General features: G+C 39.9%; 2 protein-coding genes across 2 annotated transcripts in view; one reads left to right on the top strand and one right to left on the bottom strand.

The window, feature by feature from the left end:
- Window positions 1–27,450, top strand: part of Tpi1l2 (triosephosphate isomerase 1 like 2) — a 923,619-nt gene that overhangs the window by 124,644 nt on the left and 771,525 nt on the right. The gene's annotated exons all lie outside the window — the stretch shown is intronic.
- The window catches only part of F13a1 (coagulation factor XIII A1 chain), a 176,764-nt gene that overhangs the window by 91,606 nt on the left and 57,708 nt on the right, over window positions 1–27,450 (bottom strand). The window contains exons 5-6 of the mRNA NM_021698.2: window positions 8,846–8,964; window positions 5,436–5,543 (exon numbers count right to left, since the gene is read on the bottom strand). Coding sequence (NP_067730.2) covers window positions 5,436–5,543; window positions 8,846–8,964 — 227 coding nt within the window. The remainder of the gene's footprint in view (window positions 1–5,435; window positions 5,544–8,845; window positions 8,965–27,450) is intronic.

The raw sequence follows: 27,450 nt of genomic DNA, 5'->3' as shown, positions 1-27,450 counted from the left end.
ACATTTGGCATCTAATCCTCTTTTAGAGCTCTTTCCCACTGACTCCGAGACTCAGATCTTCTGACTCGTGACTTTCTTCACTTATCCCTCCTTTTGAAATCCACCTATTCTTAGGGACCTATTCTTTTCTAGGTGACAGCCACATAACTCAATACAGTAATTGTTCTATTGGCAATAATATGTTGGCAGAGATGCTCTGAAGCAATATGGTTTGAAGAGAAAGGACAGTGCCTGGTTCCAGTTCAGCCACTTATTTCCCATATGACCTTGAATGAATGACATCATTTCCAAAGGCTTCTGTTTTCTTATCTCAAAGACCTCTGCCAAGTCTTCTAGGCCCTGTGAGCTGATTTTGATGTAGATCTTCTATAGACAAAGACAATATGCATGTGGGCAGGGCATTTAGGGCTTGAATAGTGACTAAGCAGGCAGGTATCTGCAATAAAAGAGGCCACTGCAGCAGCAGTAGCTGCATCCTCTAGGGAAGGTGCCAGAGCCCAATCAGTCATGGATTAGAAGCAGGCTTGACAGGCAAACACCAGCAGTAAGGACAAGTTATTGTCACAGTGGTCCCCTCATTCCAGGACTGCTCTGTTCTTTTTACAACCCATCATAGCACAGATGGTTTTATGGGTAGGTCTCAGAGACCATGTCCTCTGAGGTCTCAGAGACCTCTGGAGTTGTAGAATCCATGTCCTCTGGGGGTCTCAGAGCTTATGTCCCTTGGAGTCTCAGAGCTCATATCCAGATGCTTCATTACAATATGTTTTCATATGGCACAGCACATCCTTAACTTTTCCTATCAAGTCTCTTGGAGGGAACTGTCACACCAGAAACAAGGTGCACAATGGCTTTTTAAAGGGAGGAACTATAACTTGGAACAAATTTCTTTGTCTAATTTCCTGCTTTCCCCCTTTTCTCTCTTAAATGAATCTATAATATAACATTAGTAAAATGTAGCATTCAATATTTAGGTGATTCTAAATAAAACTTCATCCGTGTGAGCCCATAACATTTCAAGCCTAGTCCCCAGGCAGCAAGATTATAGGAGTTTAGGTTGTTCTTTCCCTTGAGAGAGGTCAATGCCTCCTGACTTCCAGATGCTTATCAATTCTCCCCATGTTCTTATCAAAGGGAAACAATAGCAAACAAAAATAACAGGAGCAGACACTGAATATATAAAAGAATGAAGAAGAAAATGTTCATTTGAAGAACAAAACAGATCTTGCTAACAGTGTTTGGTTGTTTGAATATGCTTAGCCCACGGGAATTACACTATTGGGAGATGTAGCGTTGTTGAAGTAGAGGTGGCCTTGTTGGAGAAAGTGAGTCACTGTAGGAATAGGCTTTGAGGTCTTATGCTTAGCTCCACCCAGGGTAGAAGATAGTTTTCTCCTGGCTGCTTTCATATCAGAATGTAAAACACTCAGCTCCTCCAGCACAATGTCTGTCTAGATGCTGCCATGTTCCCTGCTATGATGATAATGGACTGAACCTCTGAAACTGTGCGCCAGCTTTAATTAAATCTTTTCCTTCATAAGACTTGCCACGGTCATGGGACCGCTTCACAGCAACCCTTACTAAGACGAATGGGAATTTCAGGTGTTTGGCTAAAGAGAAAAAGCTTCATTCGAAAAAAGGAAGAAGCATGTCCTGGAATTAAGTGCTCTTCCCTGATTCACATGGCTAACAGCAGAAGCAGAGCCAGGGCTCCATCTCCTGACACAACTACAGGCCCTTTTGTACAAAACAACCTCGCTGGTCTCTTCAGCAAAGCAGGAAAAACAGACTTGAATGAAGACTACCAGGCAGGCACGAAGAAGGTGTTGCCTCCATTCTATAGGTAGGGAAACCGAGCACAAAGTCCATCTTTGTTAGGGGGATTTATACACCAAGGAACGTTTGGCCATATCTGGAGACATTCTTCAATGTTTCAATGGCCTGTTCATGAAATTTTTGAGTAGAGGCTCAGGGATGCTGTTGAACAACTTACTACACACACCATCAGCACAGCAGCCCTCCGAGGATAGATAGACTGTACTACAAAGATTGTATTTATCTGAAAGTTGTACACTTGAGAGTCAAGCTCGTATTATTTGTCATTTGAAAACCTGTTATCATCTGTGTTCCTCTAGCCTCACACATAGCCAGTTTCCTGCAATCTCCTTGCCAACCTATCTGCCATGACCACAGAAAGCCAGTTCGTCTTTGGGGCTCCAGTCATTACTCCTGTGCTATATGTATGCTTACTGTACTTTCTTCAGATGCCCAGACAGAGCTGGGCTGCTCCTCCCCCATGGCCTCTGGGAACAGCTGCATCAGGAAAGTTCTGCCTGCAACGACTCCATTGTGGATAAACTGGAATTTTTATGCATAGTCTGTGTGGTCCTCTGGAAGGGTTTGCAGGCCACATGCATCTACTGGAATCTATGTGTGGACTCTGTGGTCCTCTGGAAGGGTCTGTAGACCATATGCACCTCCTGGAATCCATGCCTGGACTCTACAGCTCTCTGGAAGGGGTTGCAAGTCACATGCACCTCTTGGAATCCATGCATGGTCTGTGTGGTCCTCCAGAAAAGTTTACAGGTCTCATGCACCTCTGTCCTAGCACACCTGTTTAGCGGCAGGGATGAGATGTATTTGAAATAGACATAGAAACAACCCGGGGCATGAGGCCAGCTCAGAAAAACAACATGGCCATCTAACCGTGAAGTCTGATTGTGACCGGATTCATCCAGCTTCAAATCTGTTCTTGCCGCAGTTTCCAAATGAATCTTTTCACATTTTTTAAGGGTAAATCTTTAACAGGGAAATTGGAAGGTCTGCCCCCTTCACACACACCTTTGTTCTTTACTTAACTTGATGCTGAAATTCCACTGTGTGTTTCCAGTGATCATATAGGGTCTGTCCATATGATCAGAAAATAGTTTTTTTTCTATGTATCACCATCTCAGACAGTTTTGGAGGTGCAGTGTTTTAGCTTTAAAAAAAATCACCGCAGCTGAACGGATTTTGGAAAGACTCACAAAAGCTATTCTGAGGATTAAAGGGGATAACAGAGGTGAAGAGGTTTTTCCAACTATCGAGCTTTCTGTACTGTGAATAGTGGCATGGGGAACTAAGGGGAAGTGGAGATATCACTCCAAATTGCCCAGAGCTGTACCTCTGTCCTTTAACACTTAAGGTCATCCCTTCCAGAAATCAAACCAAACCCCAACCACACTATTCTCTATGCAGATTTTTATCTCTCCTGTTCAGGCTGTGTAACCACGAAGATCATTTTCCAAATTCGAACTTTAGATAGAGGCTCTCTAGAGCGAATGACATTTTGAGGCAATTTAAATTGGTGTTATGCCTGGTCAGAGTCAGCCACAGACAGTGTGGGTTAGATTGTCTCCATTTGCTTTCCTTCTAGGCTGCTTTGGTTTGGCCTGCGAGCTCCACATTTGGCGGAAGTACACACAAAGAGTGTGTAAGGTCAGGTTGAAGACTGTGTCATTTTAGAATGCTTAAGAGGGAGACAGTTCACATCTCATCACTCCTCCATATTGCTTCTCTCTTCACTGCAACATGTCATGGTTGCTTCTAAGGGGAATTCAAAAGAATTAGAAACTAAGGAAAAAAAGAAGGGTGGCTCCTTTTCCATCTAGAAAACACAATGAACAGATGCTGGTCCAGTATGTATCGTACAAGGATGCTCTACAAAGGCTTTAGGACCAATCCTCTTTTCATCATGCCATACAAACAACAGCAGATAGCACAACTGCTTATTTATTTTATGTATTTAAATAGACATGTTTATTATTTTGGGGTTAGTGCTTGAGCACCCCTCCCTCAGGCTTGACACACGTTTAGGAGCCCCTCTAAGCTTGTACCACAGGGCTGTGCCTCCAGCCCCAAGCCGTCTTCAGATGTGAGGGTTTTGTTTTCATTTTGTAAGATCCAGCACATCTTAAATTTCCATGTAACTTAGTTCTTAATAAAATCAGAATCACTATTTTTAGCACCTAGTCAGAATATACACGTTATATCTTCCCTGGCCTTGTAATTATGTGTCAACAAAACTGATTTTATTTGGCTCAAAAGATGCACACAAAAAAAAGAAGATAAAATTCCTCCAGGGAGGATTTGTTTTTAAGATGTAAGGGCATTGGCAGTATAACCATGTTCTACATTTAATCTTCCTATGAAATAAATGTGACCTACTGCAACTGGACCAGATGGGACACTCATTTATGCACCAGTGATTGTCTGAGTGCTAGGGATACAGAACAGCTTAGGACCAGGTAGTCCTTTAGTTAATTTCCTATCCTGGTCCTACCCTTCCTAGCCATGGGCTTCTAACTCCGCTTTCACTGTTCTGTCAGGGGACTGCTGCATTCTTGTCGATGTTTTGGGATCCCCTACAGTGAATTGTGTGAAAGGGAGAATGCATTCACAGATGGAGTTGGTGGACCTAGGTTCTGGCAAAAGCTTTATCACCGGCAAGCATCCACCATCTTGTTTTCTTGCCTGTGAAAACAGCCATTCACTTATCTTAGAATATTTCTGGGGTGAACCAGCACGCACTTCATAAGAGGTCAAGCTCAGCAGTGTGGTCCCATTGCAAAGAAACTAGGATTTCACTGAGTATTTATTTCTTTATAAAAGATCCATTTTTATTATTTGTCTATGTGTGTTAGGGGTGCTGTACACATGAGTAGGTGCCCTTGGGGGCTGGGAGAGGGCATCAGATTCCCTAGAGCTCAAGTTAGCCACTTGTAGGCTCCCTGATGTGAGTGCTGGAAATTGAACTCCATTCCTCTGTACATACTCTATGCTGAGTCATCTCTCCAGCCCTAGCCATTTATTTCCTTATTGTTTCCACAAGTGCAAACATGAAGAAAAGTCATGTCTTAGCTATCGGTCTGTATTTTTCTATGTTTGACTGACTGATCATTTGATTACAGTCATTAGCATTTTTTGTCATGGTCATTTCTTAATCCCCAGACAAGAGATTCTTAGCTGCTCAGGGACTGGCAAGATGGCTCAGTGGGTAAAGGCACCTGGCACCAAGCCTGACAACTTGAGTTCATACCCTGGACACATGGTATGGAAGAGAAGAACTGACACACACACGAACCCACACATATACACATACACACACATATATATATATATATATATATATATATAAAATATGATAAAAAGATAAGTATTTAGTTGTTTAATGATATCTATTGTCTCATGTGAAGCAGAGACACATGCAGCTTTGAGTGAAAATTTTGATTTTGTAGCATATGGAAAAGAAAGAGAATTCAAGAACAACCAGGCACCCTGAACTCAAGCCTAATGCATGAACGTTAAGTCACCGTTTATTCCAACATTGTTCTATGAACTAACTTCTATTCTGACACCAATGGCCCCCACACGAGATTTAGTCATGGGCCACTTACCATTGCTGATCCAACTCGGCTGACTTTGATGGGGTTCCCTCTGCCAGAAAGGTCCATCTCAGCTTTGTCCATCACATACAAGCAAGCGTCCAGGATGCCATCTTCAAACTGTTTGGGCGATAACGATGAGACGACTGAATCTCCACTCAACCAGACAAGATGGGCCACATGCAAAAATAAGATATGGCCACAGACTACTGCTTACAAATGTGAAGGGACCGCCTGTAACCTCTAGCATGAACTACTGAAGAAAAGGAAAGAATGCATCCTTCTTCTTCTTTTTAACCTTTCAGTAAAGAAGAACCATAAAGGAAGCCGGAAATCTGAACAGAACCAATGGAGGGCCAATGTACTAAAGAACCACATACTGATTCAAGAGGTTTTAGGACACTATAGAAGTTCATTAAGATCCTTCCGACAGATAGATGTCCCAGAGCACAGTGATTTCTCAAAGTCACTTGGAAGTCGTAGAACCTCAAAAGCAACTAGTTTCTATTTTCTCTTTTACTATTATTATTATTATTATTATTATTATTATTATTATTATTATTATTATTATAAGATGGCTGTCTGTTTCCTAATGAGAGACTGTAAGAAAGGACGTGGATTTGGGTGGGTGAGGAGGAGGGGAGGATCCGGGAAGATTGGGAGAGAGGAAACCACAACCAGAATATATCACATGAAAAAAAATCTATTCTCAATTTAAAAAAATAAAAGACTGTAAATGACTGTCAGGTGTGTCACAGGAAGGCGCACCAGCTGTTTTTCTTGAATGTAAAGCAGGAGGAGACCTCATGTAGTGAAAGTCTTTGATACCCTGCTTTGAGAGAAGGTGATTTCTAGAGCCTGGAAGGGCAAGCATTTTAGAGCAGTATTTTAAGACATGGTGGAGGGTGGAGGTAAGGGTGGGGCTAGGAGCTAGTTCAATTTTCTTGGAAACAGACTCTCCTCACAAGTACTTCTAGAATTTTCTTAAAACAGAATAAAGGTCAAATTTTAAAAAATTAAAATGACTGCATGAGGACATTTTAGATCCACTGTACTATAAATATAGTAGAAGATTCCTTTCAATGTAGAAATGTTGGATATTATCCATCCAATTATTGGGACACAAACTACAATCTTAATGGCTAGTTACTATGTAATTGCTTATCAAATCTACCTAGAGAGCTGAATATGGTGTATCCTAGAGAGTTGGTACATACAAAACAATATGTGATTTAGGCATACAAATAATTACTTTCATATATATATATGTATATGTATATGTATATGTATATATATATATATATCCCATTATTTTAGGTCTTACCAAACAGCTTATTTCAGTTGTGTTAGCCAGTAACCATAGCATTAATAATAGCACCATCAGAGAAGTTCGTTTCCCTGCATCTCTGCAAACAGTGAATTTGTTCTGTTATTTTGTCAGAATGATCTAAGTTGATGGCCTTGCTGAGTACAATGCCGAGCCCTTGCTTACTCAAAGTCATGCTTGCCAAGTATAACCTGACAGTGCTGGGATGCCATCCTAATTCTTCTTGATTCTTTTTTGATGACTTTCCCCCTTTACTAGCTATCTATACAGCATCACATTACGATCATCAATGGCCTCACACCTGGTGTAGTTTGGAAATGTTTCAGGTCTTCAGGAGAGTACCACTGAGTTGATAGACCCTTTAGGAGTGGTTGATGCTAGGTACTGAAGTCACAGGAGCACTGACTGCCTTGGGAAGGGATGGATGCAGTCTCTAGGAGTGAACTGCTTCTCTCTAGAGCTGGTGTTACACAACAAGGCTAGCCTATAGGTCTAGCCTGTTATATGCATTCTTAGTTTCCTCTTTCTTTCTCCATGAAGTTGTACTGACATGAAGGGGATCTTTGCAGAGGTTGACCATATGGAACTGCCCAATCTGAAACGTTCAGCTTCCAAATCAATGAGATAAATAAACTCCTTTCCTTTATCAAGAATCCAGCCTCAGTTTTTCTTTTATAGCAACAGAAAACAAAGGCAGCACCTAAAGGCTAGGTCATGGGGACTGGTGGCAAGGGTAACAGACAATCAATATTAAAGGTTGCTTGCCACTTAGAAGAGGTAGGATGGTGATTAGAGGGCCAGACATGAATTAAAAAACAAATCAACTAACACAGACTATAATTTTGATAGGACATCAGAGATGCAGATGGGTAAGCCTGGATACACAATGTAATACTTAGAGGCCCAAGAGAAGCTAGTCACTAAACTGTGGATGGGAAAAAGAGTTCCTGATGGGACTGACAGTTAGACTGTGTGAGAGACACAAGGAGATTCCATATGGACATCAGGAGCCACAACAATATCATGGGACCTGCTGTAGTCAGATACCAAGAAATCTCTCCCCTGACACTCAGAGCAACAATGCGTAGTTCTAGGCATTTCTAGCAGACTCCTCTGAGGGATAAAACACTCATTCCTTTCCTGTTGGTAACCAATTACTGTGTCTAGATCATGGGACATGTATGTATTTGTAGAAACAGGGCAAAACTTCACTTAACCAGTGTCAAGAATACTAAATTGAAATAGTTCAAATTATAATATCTTAAGGAATTACTGTTATCTATTTTTGCCCCTAAATAGTAATTTGAGATTGCAACTGATGGAACCACCTCTGGATATTTTCTGAAGAAATCTAGGTGAGACATCCTTGGAATATTCTTTCCTTAGCAACTGTTGTTAATAGACTCACTCATACTTTAAAATATATACATGGCTTTTCTCTTTTTAAAATTTCTTTCATTACATTTTTGCTTATGTAGTGGTGTGTGCGTGCGTGTGTGTGTGTGTGTCTGTGTGTGTGTGTGTGTGTGTGCGCGCGCGCGTGTATGTCAGAGAGAGCAGGGGTAGGGAGTGCCCATGTAGGTTTAGGGAAATTTGGGGGGTGTCAGTTTTTTCATTTTACCTTGGGTCCTGTACCAAACTCAGACTGTTTTGTGGTGAGCCATATTACTGGCCCCTGATACTGTTTTTGAAAGTATTCCTTTAAATTTGGCACACCCTTTGCTATATTCTTTTCATTAAAAATATCTCTATAAGCAAAAAGAAAAAAAACAACTTTCAGCCTATTTCAGGTTGAGTAATGGTACTTCATGGTTTCTAAGATGCCAGGGTGTAGCTCGGTGACTGCTGTGTTATCCATAGTCTCCCGATCTCTGGGACATTTGTAATAAGAGGAAGATTGGTGGCTCCAGCTGATAAATTATGCAGTTGTCTCTCTAAGTTCCCACTTCCGTGCACTCTGTCTTGGAGTCTCAGATCCTGAAAAGCAGGAAATTATGCTTTTCTAATATCGATGCACGGCACCCAGCAGTAATAAATGTGACAAAAAATATTAAGGAAAAATGTCCTTGACAGTGACGAATTTTAAATGGCTCACCTGGCCATAGCTCCAGCTTCTGCTCTTGATGTCATTGAAGTCCCCATGAAATATCACTCCGATGTCATTTAGGACGTACTCTTCTCTTTCTTTCTCATCATCCAGATACACAGCGTCTTCTGCATCAGGATGGGAACACAGTGACCTTTAACCAACCACTCCGTTTCCAAACCCCTGCAAGTTCGCAGCATTGCTAGGCTGAGAGTCAATCTACCCAGAGAAAAGATAAGTATTCTGTTTCTCAAAGCATAGCTCATTCCCCAATATTTTTAGCCACGGAGAACATAATCAGTACCAAAGATCAGTCTGTAAATGAGGACATTTGTCAGCAAAATGCTGACAAACTCCGGCTCTGGATGTCTTGAAGCACAATTAAACTGACATGTCTCATTAAACATTCTATGATGCTGGTGCTCCGTGGACTCACAATCAGATTCCGTGGTGGTGCTCAGGCAAATTTCCAACCTGCTGAAGTTAAAAGTAGATCAACTGAAAGGGATGTTTGAAATAAATCTGGGCCATGTGGGAGCGTGCGTCATTTGCTAGCCCTCACTGTGGTCCACTGGTTTGAAGGAGGAAGCAGGCAGTTAGTTATCTCTTAATGAAAAGTCCTTGTGGATGCATAGGTAGGCGTGTGAGCCCAACAAGCCTGTTCGATTAGCTTCAACCATTGCAAGGCCTTTCTAGTGCCTCTAATCTCAAGAAGGCCTTGCTCCCGCCTACTTAGCCATCTGTCTGGTATATATTCCCAGGCTTAGAAAAGCATCTTCCACAGTGGCAGGATCATTCAGGTGTAGACAATACTCAGGTAAATTTGCATTAACTCAAACATGGTCAATCCTGGCTCGGATTGAGGGTAAGGTCTATTGTGTCTTTCTGTTCTTCTTCAGTCTATCTATTAGCCCTTAAAGCTATGTCCTCTTTATTCTCTGGTCCACTAAAGAAGTCTCTGTCTTGTGTAGTAATGCTCAGCTCTGGCCAAACATTACAGTCACCTGGAGAGATTTACCAATGAAATTCTCAAAATATACATACATACATACATACATACATACATACATACATACATACTTCCTTATTTGATGTTAGGACTTGGATTTTAAGTGTGCTCCAAAGACCCTTGCATTACCAGCTTAGCCTGTGGCCTGTGACAATATCAGGAGATGGTGGAGTGTTTATACATCAGGGGCTTGAGGAAGGAAGTGAGGTCACTGAGAGAGTGCATTTGAATGGGGTTTTGAACCCTGGTCCCTTTCTCTCTCTTCTTCATTTTCTGGCCGCTGTGGACAGGTTCCTCATCACACACTTTTGCCACAGTGTTCTGCCTCACCACAGCCCGAAGGCAATGGTCCAAGTGACCACAGGCTAAAACTCAAACCATAAGTCAATAATAAACCTTTTTTTTAAAAATGGATTTGTCTTGGGCAATTTGTTTCTGCACTGCAAACTGGCTAACACACCCATGCTGTACTTTGCATCATTTAAGTCTGAACCCCAGGGTGGGATCAGATACAGACATGGGGAGTTTGTTTTGTTTCTTAGCGTCCTCCAGTGATTCTCATAGCAACCAAAGTCACACCCATCATTCCTCCAAGAATGGCTGAAAGACAAGCAACATCAGTATCCTTGGTAGCCTGAGAAAAACACCAGTCCTCTATCACTTTGTGTCCCCTCCCACACCCCTTAGTCTTGGAGAGTCAGAGTCTGCGTGACAACTGATGGGATCATGGGGGAATAACAAGCACGGTGGGGTCTGACAGGGTCTACTTGATCCCCATCCTACCCTCTCCTGAACTTTTCAATAAAACCCTTAGGAATTCCTACGTGTAGTCTCCAGCAATTTCTTGTAGCCTTTCTTCCCAGTCTTTGCCTCTTGCTTCTCATTGTCATCGTTCTCGTACACACACCACACACACACACACACACACACACACACACACACACTCCATGATTGTTCTCTTACCATAAAGACCCCATCTCTTGTGATCCTCCTGCTCTGTAGCTCTCTATGCACTATTACACTCAGTTCTACCTGACACATCTTTATGTAAATCAAAGCAATATTTTAAAAACACAAAGGAAATATATTATATTTAATTGTACATTTAAAACTTTTGTGTATCATATATTACAAACTTTAAAGCATGTGAAAAATTGGAGAAATACTTCCAAAGATAATTGTTACTTATTTATAAGTATTGGCAAAAATTTCCCTGTATGCAAAGAATTCTGGTAAATTGAAAAAGACTTCCCAAAATATACAAAACAAAATTAGAAAATGAGAGCCAGTTTGTAAAGGGGGAATTGCAAATGGAAGACAAATACAGAAAACATAATTTATTAAATAGTAACCTCAAACTGTGAAATAATAAAAGTGACATTTATAATAAGCATATGTATAATAGTGGATTTAAACTTAAAAGACCCAGTGTCAGCTAATGTGCCATACTGCCAATCTACTGATAAGATTGTAGCTACAGTATTTAAAAAAATTGGCAACTGTTTCATTGATAGAGACCTAGCTTCAGTATAAAGCTTGGATCTATCTATCCAGTGAAAATATTTCAGAGGTGCATCAGAAATATTTGCAAGAAATACAAAAATCTTGAAATGTTTTCCAATTTTCCTAGAATATAAGAAACATTTGGCCATTGAATTATACTTGAAAGAAACTTTAACTGTAAGAGGAAATGTGTCTGTAACAAAGCAAAACTTAGATGTGGAAACAAATCAAATGTGAAAAATGTTCAGTCAGGTGTGAAAACCTGGATCCATATACTTCCGTTATTACTATATATTACTTGAAAAGACTGAAAATGCGTTTGTATATATGCACACCAAATGAAAATCATTGGGGAATCCATAAAGAACACCATAACTGTGTCCAGAAGAACTGAGAAATTCTTAGATAAAAAAATTCAAGAACAAGATAAATATGAGAAAAGGTATAGTGGTTTGAAAGAAATGGCCCATAAGCTCATGTTTGAATGTTTGGTTCCCAGTCCATAGAACTGTTTGGGAAGGATTAGGAGTTGTGGTCTTGTTGGAGGGGTGTATAAGTGGGGGTGGACTTTGATATTTAATAATCCCAGGTCAGGGCCCATGTTTTATCTATCTATCTATCTATCTATCTATCTATCTATCTATCTATCTATCTATCTATCTATGCCTGCTGCCTATCAATCAGGATGTAAAGCTCTCAGCTACTGCTCCAACATGCCTGTCTGCTTCCCATCACGATAATGATACACCAACCCTCTAAAACTCTAAACAAATCCCCAGTTAAATGCTTTTTTTTATAAGAGTTGTCTTGGTCATGATGTCTTCCCACAGTAATATAAAAGTAACTAGAACAAGAGGCAAAGTAAATTGCTATTTAAAAAATATTACAACATTGGGTCAAGAAACACGAGACTAGGCTGAAACTTTTCTTCCTGAAAGGAAACAAGGAAATCATCCAAGATCCCGGGGGTTATGACCGCAGAATAGCTAATGCTGGAGAAACAAAAGTCATTGTAAAAGGGTAGAAGACTTCAGATATTTTAGAATTAATAATGATTTTAAAGTATATTGGCCATCTTCATAAAGTACTAGGAAACAGCTTACTAATTTGAACACAGAGAAATCAGGAAAGACTGAGAAACTAACATGCTAATATAGAAGAAATGATAGAGATATAGATGGCTATTTATAACTCCCAATGAAATTATAGGAGTAAGCTTATGGTATCATTAGCCCAAAGGAGAGCTTTAGAATGGATTACTAATGCAATAGAATCATATTCTATTGATTAATCTAAACATCCATATCTATTGATTGAAGACGTGCTAGGCATGTGGTAGGAAGCGTTTTTATACCACCAAGAAAACATTCAGAATGTTTGAGACTGAATTCTACCTAGATATTTAGATATAAGTAACTACTTAGCAGAAAATGCCAAGGGGGTTACAAGCACATATTTTATGACTAAGAATATAGCATGTTCTACATGGCAATGCTGTTACAGCAATGAGTTTATGGTAAAGAAAATAAACAAATGGCGATGATTGTTGAAAACATACCAAAAAGTTCAAATTATAAGCACTGTTTTGAACAACAAAAAGCCTCTAAAGCAAATTTTAGATTGGTAAAATTTGGCTAAGGACTGGGCAACCAAGAACTCTTGTTGATTTTATTATCATAATTCTATAGTCATATGGTCAACACCAGGAACATACTCAGAGATGTGAATTTTCCATCTTTATTATTTTCCGAACATCATAAAGTGTTTTCATGGAAACTAAAGCAGTTATGATGTCACTAGGATATAACATTATGGAACTACTACTTTATATCAAATTGGTCATTGGAAGACATGCAGTTGTGTGCCACATGACTTATGTGTGTGCACAGATACACATGAATCTATGTATGACATGATTGTTGTCAAGTCTGGGAGTTATGTAAATGGACTTCATGGTATTAGGTCTTCTGCTTTTGGGTTTGTTTGAAAATTTTGTATGATAAAAATAAGCTTTCCCAATGGGTGTGAAAGAGAACTTCAGTAAGTGAAAACATTCCAAAGCTTCTAATTAGAGGTAAAAATTCAAAAGATTTAAATTCATCAATACAATCAAAATAAACTCAACCAACATGCCACTCAGACTTTAGAATCCTGAATACTAACTCAAAATGTTGACTGAAACAAAGAATTTGGAAAAAAATTACTGGAGTAAAAATTTTTTTAAAAACGAAAAAGAAAAGAAAGAGAAGGTGGAAGATTCCTTCTGACTTTGGCAAACTTTGATTTACGGGGATTTAGTAGATGTGCAACAAGAAGGTCATTGCATGTACTTGTTTCAGAGCCATGTGGCCTTATATCTTTGTTGTTTCCTTTAGAGAAATATAGTCTGGGAAACCCACTGGTCCAACAATGAGTGTCTTCACATGAATCTCTCATGGGAAGTTGAACTAATTGATGTAGAGGCCCCATCTAAATGAGCCCAATTCCAAGACCTTTAGAAAAAATGCTCATCTCTGCATGCCATAAGGTTTCCTGGTTCTAACTTACAGAGTCTTACTGTGACTGCAACTAACAGAAGCAGGGTTATAATCAAAACTAATATTGGCATGGAAACATATAACACTTAGGTGTACATTAGATCTTAATATAGAGAGATGTTTTTTAAAACCTTTGAGCAATGATTGATCTGATCACTACTTGGTGTTATGATTACTGCGTGTCCATATGGTAAAGAAGTTTCTGTGACATCTTATTTACCTGTGACACGAAAGCATATTGACAGGTTTAAGATCTGCATGTGTCTCTTTCTATTGATTCTTAGCTTCTTCAACATGTTCCACATAATGCCACATACAGAAGCAAAACCCACATTAAATATATGCCAAGATCCCTAATAATCAGAGAGATGCAAGTTAAAATAACAGTAAAATAATCATGATTTACCACTTTATCATCAAACATTAAAACAAATGCTAACACCTGATAAGGGTAAGGAGAAATGGGTATCATCACATATTGTGTTTGTTCTATAAGACATGGTGCCTTTTACTAAGAGGTTGATTATAGTTTAAATTGTGTGTGTGTGTGTGTGTGTGTGTGTGTGTGTGTGTGTGAGAGAGAGAGAGAGAGAGAGAGAGAGAGAGAGAGAGAGAGAATATGTACACATTAAAGTAACTACCAGAAAAGGAAAGGCCAGGAGAGAACTTCAGAGCTAGAGATGGAGATAGTGAGCTATCATTTGGGAGCTGGGAACTAAACTCTTGTCCTCTACAAGAACAGTATGTTCTCTTAATTATCAAGCCATCTCTCCAGCACCAATACTATAGCTTTTTAAAGGAGCAATTTGGTAGTGCCTATGCAAATTTTAAATGTGAACTTACCACTAATATTAAACTATATGCTATTTCTGAGTATCTATAGAAACATATTTGTATAAAATGTATGTAAAGCATTCAAAACGACATGTTATCTAAATCACTGTAAACAATAGATATGAACTGGTATAGAAAACTCTCCCAGATAAATAGTGTAGGGAAGCAAGGAAAGTATGTAACTATATTGTAGTTAAAAATCCAAATGCTTAGCTGGGCAGTGGTGGCACACATCTTTTATCACATCTCTAGGGAGGCAGAGGCAGAGGCAGAGGCAGAGGCAGAGGCAGAGGCAGAGGCAGAGGCAGAGGCAGAGGCAGAGGCAGAGGCAGAGGCAGAGGCAGAGGCAGAGGCAGAGGCAGAGGCAGAGGCAGAGGCAGAGGCAGAGGCAGAGGCAGAGGCAGAGGCAGTTGGATATCTGAGGTTGAGGCAAGTCTAGGCTACACAGTGAGTTCCAGGACAGTCAGGGATCTATAGAGAACACTTACCTTGGGAAAAAAAATCTGAAATATGTATACAGTTGTTTTTTTATGGATAGTCTCTAGGATTGGAAAATGGTTACTTGCTTTTGTGTCATATGTGTGAATGTATGTACATATTCTAAAAGACTATATTGCATTAATTGTCAATTAAAATAAAAACCACTAAAATGTATTAAATGTATTAACATCAAAATATTAATAGTTGTTCTCTCTGATTTATAGATATAACAGAAACATGGTGAAACTAACAGAAATTATGAGCCAAATGGATTTAACAGATATCTATAAAACATTTCATCCTAAAACAAAAGAATATACCTTCTTCTCAGCACCTCATGGTACCTTCACCAAAATTGACCATATAATTAGTCACAAAGCAGGCCTCAACAGATATAAGAAGATTAAAATAATCCCATTTATCCTATCAAATCACCATGGACTAAGACTGATCTTCAATAACAACAAAAACAACTCAAAACCCACATACACGTGGAAGGTGAATAACTCTCCACTTGACGATAATTTGGTCAGAGAAGAAATAAAGAAAGAAAGTAAATACCTTTTAGAATTTAATGAAAGTGAAGTCACAACATACCAAAACTTATGGGACACAATGAAAGCAGTGCTAAGAGGAAAACTCATAGCGCTGAGTGACTTCATAGAGAAATTGGAGAGAGCATACACTAGCAGCTTAGCAGCACATCTGAGAGTCTAGAACAAAAAGAAGCAAATTGTCCCAAGAGGAGAAGATGGCAGGAAATAATCAAACTCAAGGCTGAAATCAACCAAGTAGAAACAAAAAGAACTATACAAAGAATCAACTAAACCAGGAGTGGTTCTTTGAGAAAATCAACGAGATAGATAAACCCTTAGCCAAACTAACCAGAGGGCACAGATAGAGCATCCAAATTAACAAAATCAGAAATACAAATGGAGTCATAACAAAAGAAACCAAAGAAATTTTTAAAAAAATTACCAGATCCTACTACAAAAGCCTCTATTCAACAAAACTGGAAAATGTGGAGAAAATGGATAATTGTCTAGAGAGATACCATAAACCAAAGTTAAATCAGGATCAGATAAATCATCTAAACAACTTCATAACTCCTAATGAAATAGAAGCACTCATTAAAAGTATCCTGACCAAAAAAGCCTAGGACCAGATGGTTTTAGTGCAGAATTCTATCAGACCTGCAAAGAACTTCTACTACCAATACTCTTCAACCTACCACACAAAATAGAAAGAGAAGGAACACTACCTAATTATTTCTGTGAAGCCACAGTTATACTGATAACAAAACAACACAAAGACCCTACAAAGAAAGAGAATTTCAGACTAATTACCATTATGAATATTGATAAAATTCTCAAAAACCAAATCTAAGAACACATCAAAATGATCATCCATCATGATCAAGTATGCTTCATCCCAAGGATACAGAGATGTTTCAATATACAGAAATCCAGCAACGGAATGCAATATATAAACAAACTCAAAGAAAAAAAACCACATGATCATCTCATTAGATGCTGAGAAATCATTTGACAAAATTCAACAGCCTTCTTGTTAAAAGTCTTGGAAACAACAGGAATTCAAGGCCTTTATCTAGACATAGTTAAAGCAAACCAGTAGCCAACCTCAAACTAAATGGAGAGAAAACTTGAAGCTCACTAAAATCAGGGACTAGACTAGGCTGACCACTCTTTCCCTGCTTATTCAATATAGTACTCAAAGTTCTAGCCAAAGCAATTAGTCAACAAAAGGAGTTCAAAGAGATACAAATTGAAAAGGAAGAATTTAAAATATCACTATTTGCAGATGACTTGATTTATACTTAACTGACCCCAAAAATCCCACCAGAGAATTCCTTCAGCTTATAAGCAGCTTCAGCAAAGTGGCTGGATATAAAATTAACTCAAATAAATCAGTAGCTTTCCTCTACTCAAAGGACAAATGGGCTGAGAAAGCAATTAGGGAAACGACACCCTTCACAATAATCACAAATAATATAAAATATCTTGGTGTGACTCTAAGCAAGCAAGTGAATGATCTGTACGGCAAGAACTCCAAGTCTCTGAAGAAAGAAATTGAAGAAGACCTCAGAAGTTGGAAAGATCTCCCATGATCATGGATCACCAGGATTAACATAGTAAAAAATGGCCATCTTACCAAAAACAATCTATGGATTCACTGCAATTCCTATCAAAATTCCATGGAAACTCTTCACAGAGGTAGAAAGAGCAATTCTCAAATTCAGTTGGAACAACAGAAAATCCATGATAGTGAAAGATATTCTCAACAATAAGAGAACTTCTGGGGTAATCACCATTCCTGACCTCAAGCTCTACTATGGAGCAATAGTGAAAAAACCTGCATGGTATTGATACAGAGTCAGGAAGGTAGATCATTGGAATAGAATTGAACACCCAGAAATGAATCTACATACCTATGGTCACTTGATCTTTGACAAAGAAGCTAAAATCATCCAGTGGAAGAAAAGATAGCATATTCAACAAGTGGTGCTGTCTTAAGTGAAGGTTGGCATGTAGAAGAATGCAAATTGACCCATTCTTATTTCTTTGTACAAAGTTCAAGTCCTAGTGGATCAGAGACTTCCACATAAAACCAGATACACTGAATCTATTGGAAGAGAAATTGGGAAAGAGCCTTGAACAATCAGCACAGAGAAAAATTTCCTGAACAGAACACTAATGGCCCAGGCTCTAAGATCAACTATAGACAAATGGGATCTCATAAAACTGAAAAGGCAAAGGCTTCTGTAAGGCAAAGGGCACTGTCATCAGGACAAAAAGGCAACCTACAGATTGGGAAAATAACTCTTTACCAATCCTATATTTGATAATAGGCTAATATCTAATATATACAAAGAACTCAAGAAGTTAGACTCCAGAGAACCACTATCCCTATTAAAAATGAGGTACAGAGCTAAAGAATTCTCAGCTGAGGAATACTGAACGGCTGAGAAGCACCAGAAGAAATGTTCACCATCCTTAGTAATCAAGGAAATGCAATTCAAAACAACCCTGAGATTCTACCTCACACCTGTCAAAATATCTAAGATCAAAAATCCAGGTGACAATCACAGAAAAACACACATGGTATGCACTCATTGATAAGTGGCTATTAGCTCAAATGCTTGAATTACCCTAGATGCCTAGAACAAATGAAACTCAAGACGGATGAGACTCACTCCTTCTTTAAAAGGGGAACAAGAATACCCTTGGCAGGGAATAGAGAGGCAAAGCTTAAAACAGACACAGAAGGAACACCCATTCAGAGCCTGCCCCACATGTGGCCCATGCATATAGAGCCATCCAATTAGACAAGATGGATGAAGCAAAGAAGTGCAGGCCGACAGGAGCCGGATGTAGATCTCTCTCGAGAGACACAGCCAGAATACAGCAAACACAAAGGCGAATACCAGCAGCAAACCACTGAATTGAGAATAGGACCCCCGTTGAAGGAATCAGAGAAAGGACTGGAAGAGCTTGAAGGGGCTCGAGACCCCATATGTACAACAATGCCAAGCAACCAGAGCTTCCAGGGACTAAGCCACTACCTAAAGACTATACATGGACTGACCCTGGACTCTGACCTCATAGGTAGCAATGAATATCCTAGTAAGAGCACCAGTGGAAGGGGAAGCCCTGGGTCCTGCTAAGACTGAACCCCCAGTGAACTAGATTGTTGGGGGAGGGCGGCAATTGGGGGAGGATGGGGAGGGGAACACCGATAAGAAAGGGGAGGGGAGAGGGGGATGTTTGCCCGGAAACCGGGAAAGGGAATAACACTCGAAATGTATATAAGAAATACTCAAGTTAATAAAAAAAAATCCAGGTGAGAACAAATGCTGGCAAGGATATGGAGAAAGAGGAATACTCCTCCATTATTGGTGGGGTTGCAAGCTGTTACAACCACTCTGAAAAATCAGTCTGGTGCTTCCTCAGAAAACTGGACATACTACTACCTGAGGACCTAGTTATACCACTCCTGGGCATATAGCCAAAAGATGCTCCAACATATAACAAGGATACATGTACCAATATGTTCATAACAGCCTTATTTATAATATCCAGAAGCTGGAAAGAACTGAGATATCCCTCGACAGAAGAATGGGTACAGAAAATGTGGTATATTTACACAATGAAGTGCTACTCAGCTATTAAAAACAATGACTTTATGAAATTCATAGGCAATTGGATGAAACTAAAAAAATATCATTCTAAGTGAGATAACCCAATCACAAAAGAGTACACATGGTATATACTTACTGATAAGTAAATATTAGCCCAAAAGCTTGGAATACCCAAGATACAACTTACAGACCATATGAAGCTCAAGAAGGAAGACCAAAGTGTGGGTGCTTCAGTCCTACTTAGAAAGGGGACCAAAATGATCATGGGAGGTAGAAGGTGGGAGGGACTTGGGAGGAAGAGAGGAGGGCAAGAGGAAAAAAGAGAAGCAAGATGAGGTGTGGGAGGAGATGGGGGTGATGTACAGAGGGTCAGCAAATTGAAGAGTTGTGTAGCAATGGGGGGATGGGAAACAGGGGTATCCACCAGAAAGTCCCAGATGCCAGGAAAGCAAGAGGTTCCCAGGACCCAACGGGGATGGTTATTAGCTGAAATATACAACAAAGAGGAGAGAGAATCTGTAGAGACCCCGTGGAAAGATTAGGCACACTCCCTGTTTGAGGGATGGGATCACTCACTCTTCTCAAAAATTTTAACCCAGAATTGCTCTTGTCTAAAGGAAATACAGGGACAAAGAGTGGAGCAGAGACTGAAGTAAAAGTCATCTAGAGACTGCCCTACCTAGGGATTCATCCCATATGCAGCCATCAAACCCAGACACTATTGCTGATGCCAAGAAGTACTTGCTGACAGGAGCCTGATATAGCTGTCTCTTGAGATGTTCTGCCAGATCCTGACTGATACAGATACAGATACAGATGCTTATAGCCAACCATCAGACTGAGCACTGGGAACCCCAATGGAGGAGTTGGGAGAAATACTGAAGGAGCTGAAGAATTACAATATCAACCAACCAGATGCCCCAGAGCTCCCAGGGACTAAACCACCAACCAAAGAGTACACATGGATGGACTCATAGCTCTAAGTGAATATGTAGCATCAATGGGAGGGGATGCCCTTGGTCCTGTGGAGGTTTGATGCCCCAGCATAGGGGAATTCTAGGGTGATGAGGTGGGAGAGGATGGACGGGAAAACACCTTCATAGAAGCAGAGGGAAGGGGTGGGATTGGGGGTTTGGGGAGGGGAAAACAGGAAGGGGGATAACATTTAAAATGTAAATAAACAAAATAACCAATAAAACATTTTAAAAAGTAATTTTAAAAAGATCAATAAGGCTGCAATTATCAACGTCTTCGAGTCTTCATTACCTGTCATATTACTGGAACTTAAGTTTTCTTGTGTTATTTTCAGAACGGGCTGGATTATGCCTGGATTTCTTATTTTTCAATGGCATTAGAGGAACACTTTTCTACTTCTTGAAGATGGCCCCTGACTCACTGCAAATTTGATCATTTATTAAACAAATATATATTTAATATCTGCCACACACTTTCAATATTCAGGAGGCCTTGGCAGAATTGTTAGTTTAAGACTAAGATTGGGTCACATATAAGACTTTTGCTTTCAAAACACACAAAGAAACCACCAACCCTATCCAACCAACTCATTGAAACTCGTGAAGATTAGTACAATGAGAAAGGTACTACATTAGAGCCATTTTTCACACAAGGGAGCTGAGGCAGGGGCCAGGCAATTGAGTTTCCCAAGGCCACAATGGTAGTGAGATTTGAAACCAGGATTTGACTGTCCACTGTCTTCCAAACCACCAGTGCAGCAGGTCACTGTCTCAGGCACTCAGCACCATGGTAAGGATGGCGCACACACCCAGTAGGAAGTGAGTAAATGCTGTCACAGATTTGAGAGATGAAGACAATGTCTTTAGCTTAGACTGTGAGAGAGGTCCAAGAAAGTAAGAATTTACCATTGTGCTGTGAGTTACTATTGATGGGGCATTATAAATCTGAGATCTGTGAACAGGCAGAGTTCTATGATCCACACCAGGATAACCTGACTTAAATCTTACCTCAAACCAGGCAGCCATAATCATGAATCCTCAACAAGGCAAGGAATAGGAAACCCCAATTTTAATTTTAAATGTGTTTATGATTTTTAAAGAAGATTAAAGGTAGAAAGCTGCACTTTACGTCCCCTGTTTTATTCAGTTCTGTCCCTTTAAAATACAGCTGTTCAAAAATGAATGATTTAAAAAAAAAAAAGGTACGTCACTATGGAAACTCCCCAAACTCAATATTTTAGAAAGGATAGTAAAAATAGGGAAATGTAATCATATTAATATTTAGATATTTAGCTGGAGGTGGTTGTTTTTGTTTGTTTTAATATTTGGGATTGGTTTCAGAAGGGGAATGAGTTTTATCAGTTCCAAGAGAAATTCGATTTCTGTTTAGCCAAGTGGACACTGTGAACAAGGAAAACAAACTAATGACTAATCTTTGTTCTAGAAGCCCCAAGATTTAGACTGCTTGATGGCCGGTGTGCACATGTGAAGGAGTTTTGGGGGAGGAAACACAAAGGCGAAGTCAGGAGTAGGTGTCTAAAGAATCAAATGTTCTATTGGGTCTACTAAGAACTGGGTTCTAAGTAACTTTTGGCAAAGGACCTTGAGATTAAACTTGGAGGTAAACAGATTACACAGGGCGCCACTGGAGGATGTGACCCAGTCTCTCCATTTGTTTTCCCTGGCAGATGTGACGAAGGACACCTCAGCATGCTCTGTAAATACTCACCCTTCCAGGGTGACTAACAATGTACACGTGGCAGCAGTAAAGAATGACGACCTCATTTATTTTACTGTTCCTTTGCGGAGAATTTTGAGGTAGTTAAAAATAAAAGAAAATTGTGGGCTGCAAAAAATTTAAGACTCACATATAAGCCTGATTTCGGGCCATCCCTTTGGACATTACCACTGGCCTCTCATCCAGAATAAGGAATACTTTAAGACAGAACATATAAGGACAAATGCCAAGTCCACTGATTTTTAGTATCTATATAGCCTCTTTGGGAGAAGAAGGCCATCCATCAGTGTGTAGGTTGAAAAACTCCTGATATTTACACGCTCTTTTAAAGTTAAAGCAGATCCCATATCTGATACCACTAAGAATATGGGTTTAAGAAGACAACAGCTGAAGGAACAAAGAAACCATGGTAGTAGAAAGGCATTTCCATCAAGGGTTGGTCTTGCTTCTAATCCTTTAGGGATAACAATGTCTCCAGCCCTTCAAAAAGACAAAGGATAATCAGTCACTCTTTCAGAGAAGGCATAGATTCACAGGAAGGGTCAAGACACTTTTGGCTGATCTCCCTTTTACTGCTTGGCGTCCCTTTTTTGTGAAAGTTGAGGTGAATCACAACAGGGATCAGTCTGCTGGCTGTGTGCCCTGCAGGCATGCTAGAGATAACTTTTTGCTTCCGACAATGGAACACACCAGAATTATAAAGAAAGGCATTTCCAGAATCTGGTCTTTTTATTCTGGAAAATCCCAAACCACTTCGATCTTGATAGTCTACTGTAGCCATTCAGGAGTCCTTTGCCTTATATCTGTTAACTCCAGTATAGAAGGGGACAAATGAGACTCTAGAGGGTCTTCAGTGACAGGGCCATTATCATTCTCTGGAAAAAAATGGCACATGATGCTATAGCATGCACCAGTTTGTGATTTTATTTGGTGTGTGCTACTTTGTTGGTTTGGCTGGTTGAGGACTTTTTAGTTTATGTGCCTTCAGAAAGTGAACTATTATTCATGAAGCAATTGTACAAAGAAAATGTCAGGAATTCTTTGCTTAGCCTGTATCCTCTGAGGGGACCTGTGTCTGTACCAGCATGGTTTAATTTCTTTTCTTTTCCTTTTCTCCAAAAAAGAGTTTTCATCCCATCTTATAGCTATCAAACTTGTTTTCTTTCTGAGGGTTTGTATGACATTCCAATATTGACAGTTATACAGAATTGCGTCTGCTGGCCATCTAAATGTTTCTCTAGATACAGATTCTAGTTAGTTGACTTTCTATTATGATAAAAACTGTGACAAAAAACAACTTGTGGGGGAAATGGTTTACTTTTTCTACAGCCTTCTTCTACTCAAGGAATTCAAGGTAGATACCTGGAGGCTGGAGCTGGAGCAGTTCATCGCTTTCTGGCTTCCCTTGGCTTGCTCAGCCTGCTTTCCTATACAACTCAGAACTACCTGCATAGCAGTGTTCCTGCCCATTCACACATCAGTCATTATTCAAGAAAATGGCCACCACACACACACAGACACACACACACACACACACACACACACACACACACACACGCTCACACACACACACACGCTCACAATCAAGTCTGATAAGTTTAGTTTGTGTCCAGTTGACAAAACTCTAACCAGCCCAAGAAATGGCTTCTGTCTTAAAAATACAACAGTTGCTATAAATGGATCCAGACACCCAAGTGTTTGTCCCAGTTTGTTTCCTAATTTTCTATATGACCTTAACTGATTCATATGATGTCAGGAGGCCTGTTTCCTTTTTGAAATATGAGCATCACAATTTGATCTTGGCCTCTAGGTGTGGTGATCATTAATTCAGCTCTAATTCTGAGCTTCCGGTGAATGAGGGCGACCCTATCCTTCTGTCCCCTCCTCTTCCCTTTTAGTCTCCTACTCTCCAATTCTCTTTTTTAACTCCCCTCCCTCTTTTCTTCTCTTATATCCATTTTGTCTTTCCTTCCTTTTTTGAAAGAAAAAAAAAAAGCTCATCATGTAACCAAAGCTGGCCTAGAACTGGTAACTCTGTTTCATCTTCCCAGCCTTCCGCTGGGATTACCCTTGTACATCACCACACCCAGCCAAAGGTCACATTTTTCCAAACACATGAGCTATGAAGATATAATCTGTGCGCATACTTTGAAGAGTGTGAAAATTATGCCACAGAAGTAAACACAAGCCACATTCATGAATACAACTCTAGACTAGAGACTTTCATCCTCTCCCCCTCGCAGAACCACCTTGTAGAATTGTTCCTGTGAGTTGCCTGGGGTCCCTTCTGATTTCAGTACCACTTGGAATGATGTTCACTTGGTGTAAAAAGAATGATGATGTAGATGGTGGAATGAGTGATTTGGCTATCTTTCTTACCTCATTATTCTCCAAGCAGGGCTCATAGAGGCTCACAGAGACTGAAGCAGCAATCATGGAGCCTGGATGGGTCTATGATAGGTCCTCTGCATACATGCTATGATTGCTAAGCTTGTGTTTTTGTTGGGCTCCTAACAGTGTGAGTAGAGGTGTCTCTGACTCTTTTACCTGATCACAAGAGGGTCTTTCTCCAAATGGGTTGCCTTTTCCAGTCTTGATATGAGGGTTTGTCTTAATTATATCTTGTTATGCTGTGTTGGTTGATATCACTGGGAGGCCTTGTCTTTTCTGAAGGGAGACAGAAGGACAGTGGATCTGGGAGAGAGGGGAGGTGGGAGCTAGCTCAGAGGAAGCTGTGGTCAGGATGTAGTGTTAGGAGAAGAGAATAAAAACAGAAAAAGAAGGAATGAAAGAAAGGAAGGAAGAAGGAAAGGAAAAAAGGAAGGAAGGAAGGAAGGAAGGAAGGAAGGAAGGAAAGGGAAGGAAAGGGAAGGGAAGGAAGAAACAAAGAAACAAAGAGTACATTCTATAACCAAAGTAGAGCCTGAAGCCTCAGAGACTCGAAGCATGTTCCAGGATTTTCCCACAGGTCCTGATGCGATTGCCATGGAGAACCTGAATTAATTAGCCGAACTATAGGCCATATTCTGTCTCTGCTTTGTGGACATTTGAGTCTACTCAAACATATCATTATAATATACTGAGAGCTGATTTAGTAACTGATGTGCTATTGTGTGGTAGTGTTCTCAGGGATGAGTGAGGTACTCAACTATACTGGTACTGGTTGCTCTGTCTTTGGCTCCAACTTGGTCAGAGGACCCTGTTTTATGCTCTTGTCTGGCTGTGACTTATTTTAGCAGTATTTTTTTTACAATTGTAATTAGATTTTATTGACACCTCACTTGTAAAATCCTGTTAGTACCTCTGTGAGGGCAAAGTTCTGTCATTCTTAGTGCCTGTCCGTCCCTAGTGCTGAATTAAGCACTGAGACCTTAATATCTGCTAATTAATAAGCAATATTGTTGTTATAATAAGCATAGGTTATTGTGTTGCCATGGCCACGGGTGAAACATACTATCTACATCTGTTGATTGATGGATAAATGGCTCTAGCCTGTGTTCTGAATGTAGGCTCAAGGGCCTCCTTGAGCAGGGGCTGTTCGTCATGTTCCTCTGAGAATCCCAGTCTGTTCTGCACCAAAGGATCCTAATGACCAAGTGCAATTACTAAGCAAGTAGTTGAAAGGCAGATTTTAATAATAAAATACAGGCTGGCCATATTTATTAATTTCTATCAAAACATACAGTAAGTAGCAAGCATTACTTTCTTTAAATGAATTCAATTTACTTGCTTTAAAAGGAAATGTAGAACTTTCCAGGCATGAATAAGGCAAGAATCCTAGAAGCTAAGTTGGTATTGGATATTGATAGAAGAATCTACATATGTATTATTCAGACATGCAGCTCAAGCCCTATGTGTTTTTCTTTTTCTCTTTACAATATGGTAAGGCCTGAGATTACATTTATGTCTGATCTCTGGTGGTGATATAGTTTGGTGAGCCTACATCTGTTTACTTGGAGTTATTAAACATTTGCTATAAACATTTATGAAGCATTAACCATGCATCCACTCTATGGGATTCTGGGAATGTGAGATTAAATTAAATAAGGGAAAACCAGGTATGGGGACAAGTTGTCAAGAGGGGAGAACCCTCTGAAATGTTTAGTCAACACACAAATACTAATATGGCCCAAATAAACACTAACTACTGACTCAGGATGCTAGACAAAATCACTAGCAATCTAAATATTTCAGAACTCACTCACTGACAGTAATGCCACAGCATTAAAATGGACATTTGATATTTAAATAGTGAAATGCATTTGATAATTCAGAGTTCTTCAGTGGTCAGACAAGATAAATTCACAATAAGTGCCCAATTCACTGCTACTGCTTTTATGGGAATCCAACACTTCAGGGAAGAGTTCCTCTTAGAACCGACTTGAAGCTCTGATAGCAACATTAACTTAGAGCGCTATGCAGGAATTCTCCTTGCATCCATCCTGGCCCTACCAGGCTACCCTGGCTATCGATCCCTATTAATGATTTGGTGATTAAGTAGGATAAATTGCCTACGAATGTGAAGCAGCCCAAAGTGCCCCCAGGAGCACAGCTGAATATTTTCTCTCAAACATTGTGTGTGCTGGGCAATTTTTCAACCCAGTGTGCACTGTCACATTAGTCACCTCCCTGCCACACTGAGAATGCCCTATTGCCAGCACCTTGCTCCACCTGACTCTGCCTCCACAGTTTTATCTTCTTAGTTATTTGTTCCCACTCGCACCAAGGTCCATTCATTTCGTGACCCACTTCCCAGGGTCTCAGTGAGTCCCCCGTTAACGCATCAGCATCTACAGGCATGCAAGTGCCATGATCACCAATCCCTGAAATCCGCCTAGGATCTCCTCTCTCAGGCCACCTCTCTCAGACTCTTCACCTCACTCCCCAATCCTGGCCAGGCTGATTTGCCTCCAGAGCCAGTGTTTCTCAACTATGGCTTCAGGAATCCCATGAATATCTTTGTGATTTAGGGAACAGGACACATCGTCACTAATCGACACTCTGAATGGAACGTACCTAGAAGCTCTTTATCATGTATAAAGAGCAGACCAAGAGAGTAGTGAGGCAGTTAAAAATCACAAGGTCTCTAGCTCCTGGATGGCTCTTCTGGAAAATCACTGTCAGGCAAAGCCACTAGAATATTTTTTCTCAAGGGGAGTAACCACATATTTCATGGATGACACAGTCTATAAAGCTGTGAACAAATTAAGCTTTGGGTAAATCGTGTCATTGCTCAAACATCTTGGGTAGTTACATAATGTTCATGGCTGTGTTTTTTGCAGTTACAACCCTCCTGATTAATTTTATAAATGTGGACTTTAAAATATTAGTTTCTTAGCCCTCCTACATATTTCTTCAGTTTCATTTGTCTTTATCAGTT

Source organism: Rattus norvegicus, chromosome 17 (genome assembly GCF_036323735.1).
Source record: "Rattus norvegicus strain BN/NHsdMcwi chromosome 17, GRCr8, whole genome shotgun sequence".
Lineage (NCBI taxonomy): Eukaryota > Metazoa > Chordata > Mammalia > Rodentia > Muridae > Rattus > Rattus norvegicus.
Note: the sequence above shows the minus strand (reverse complement) of the source record. Positions and strands in the feature narration are given on the sequence as shown.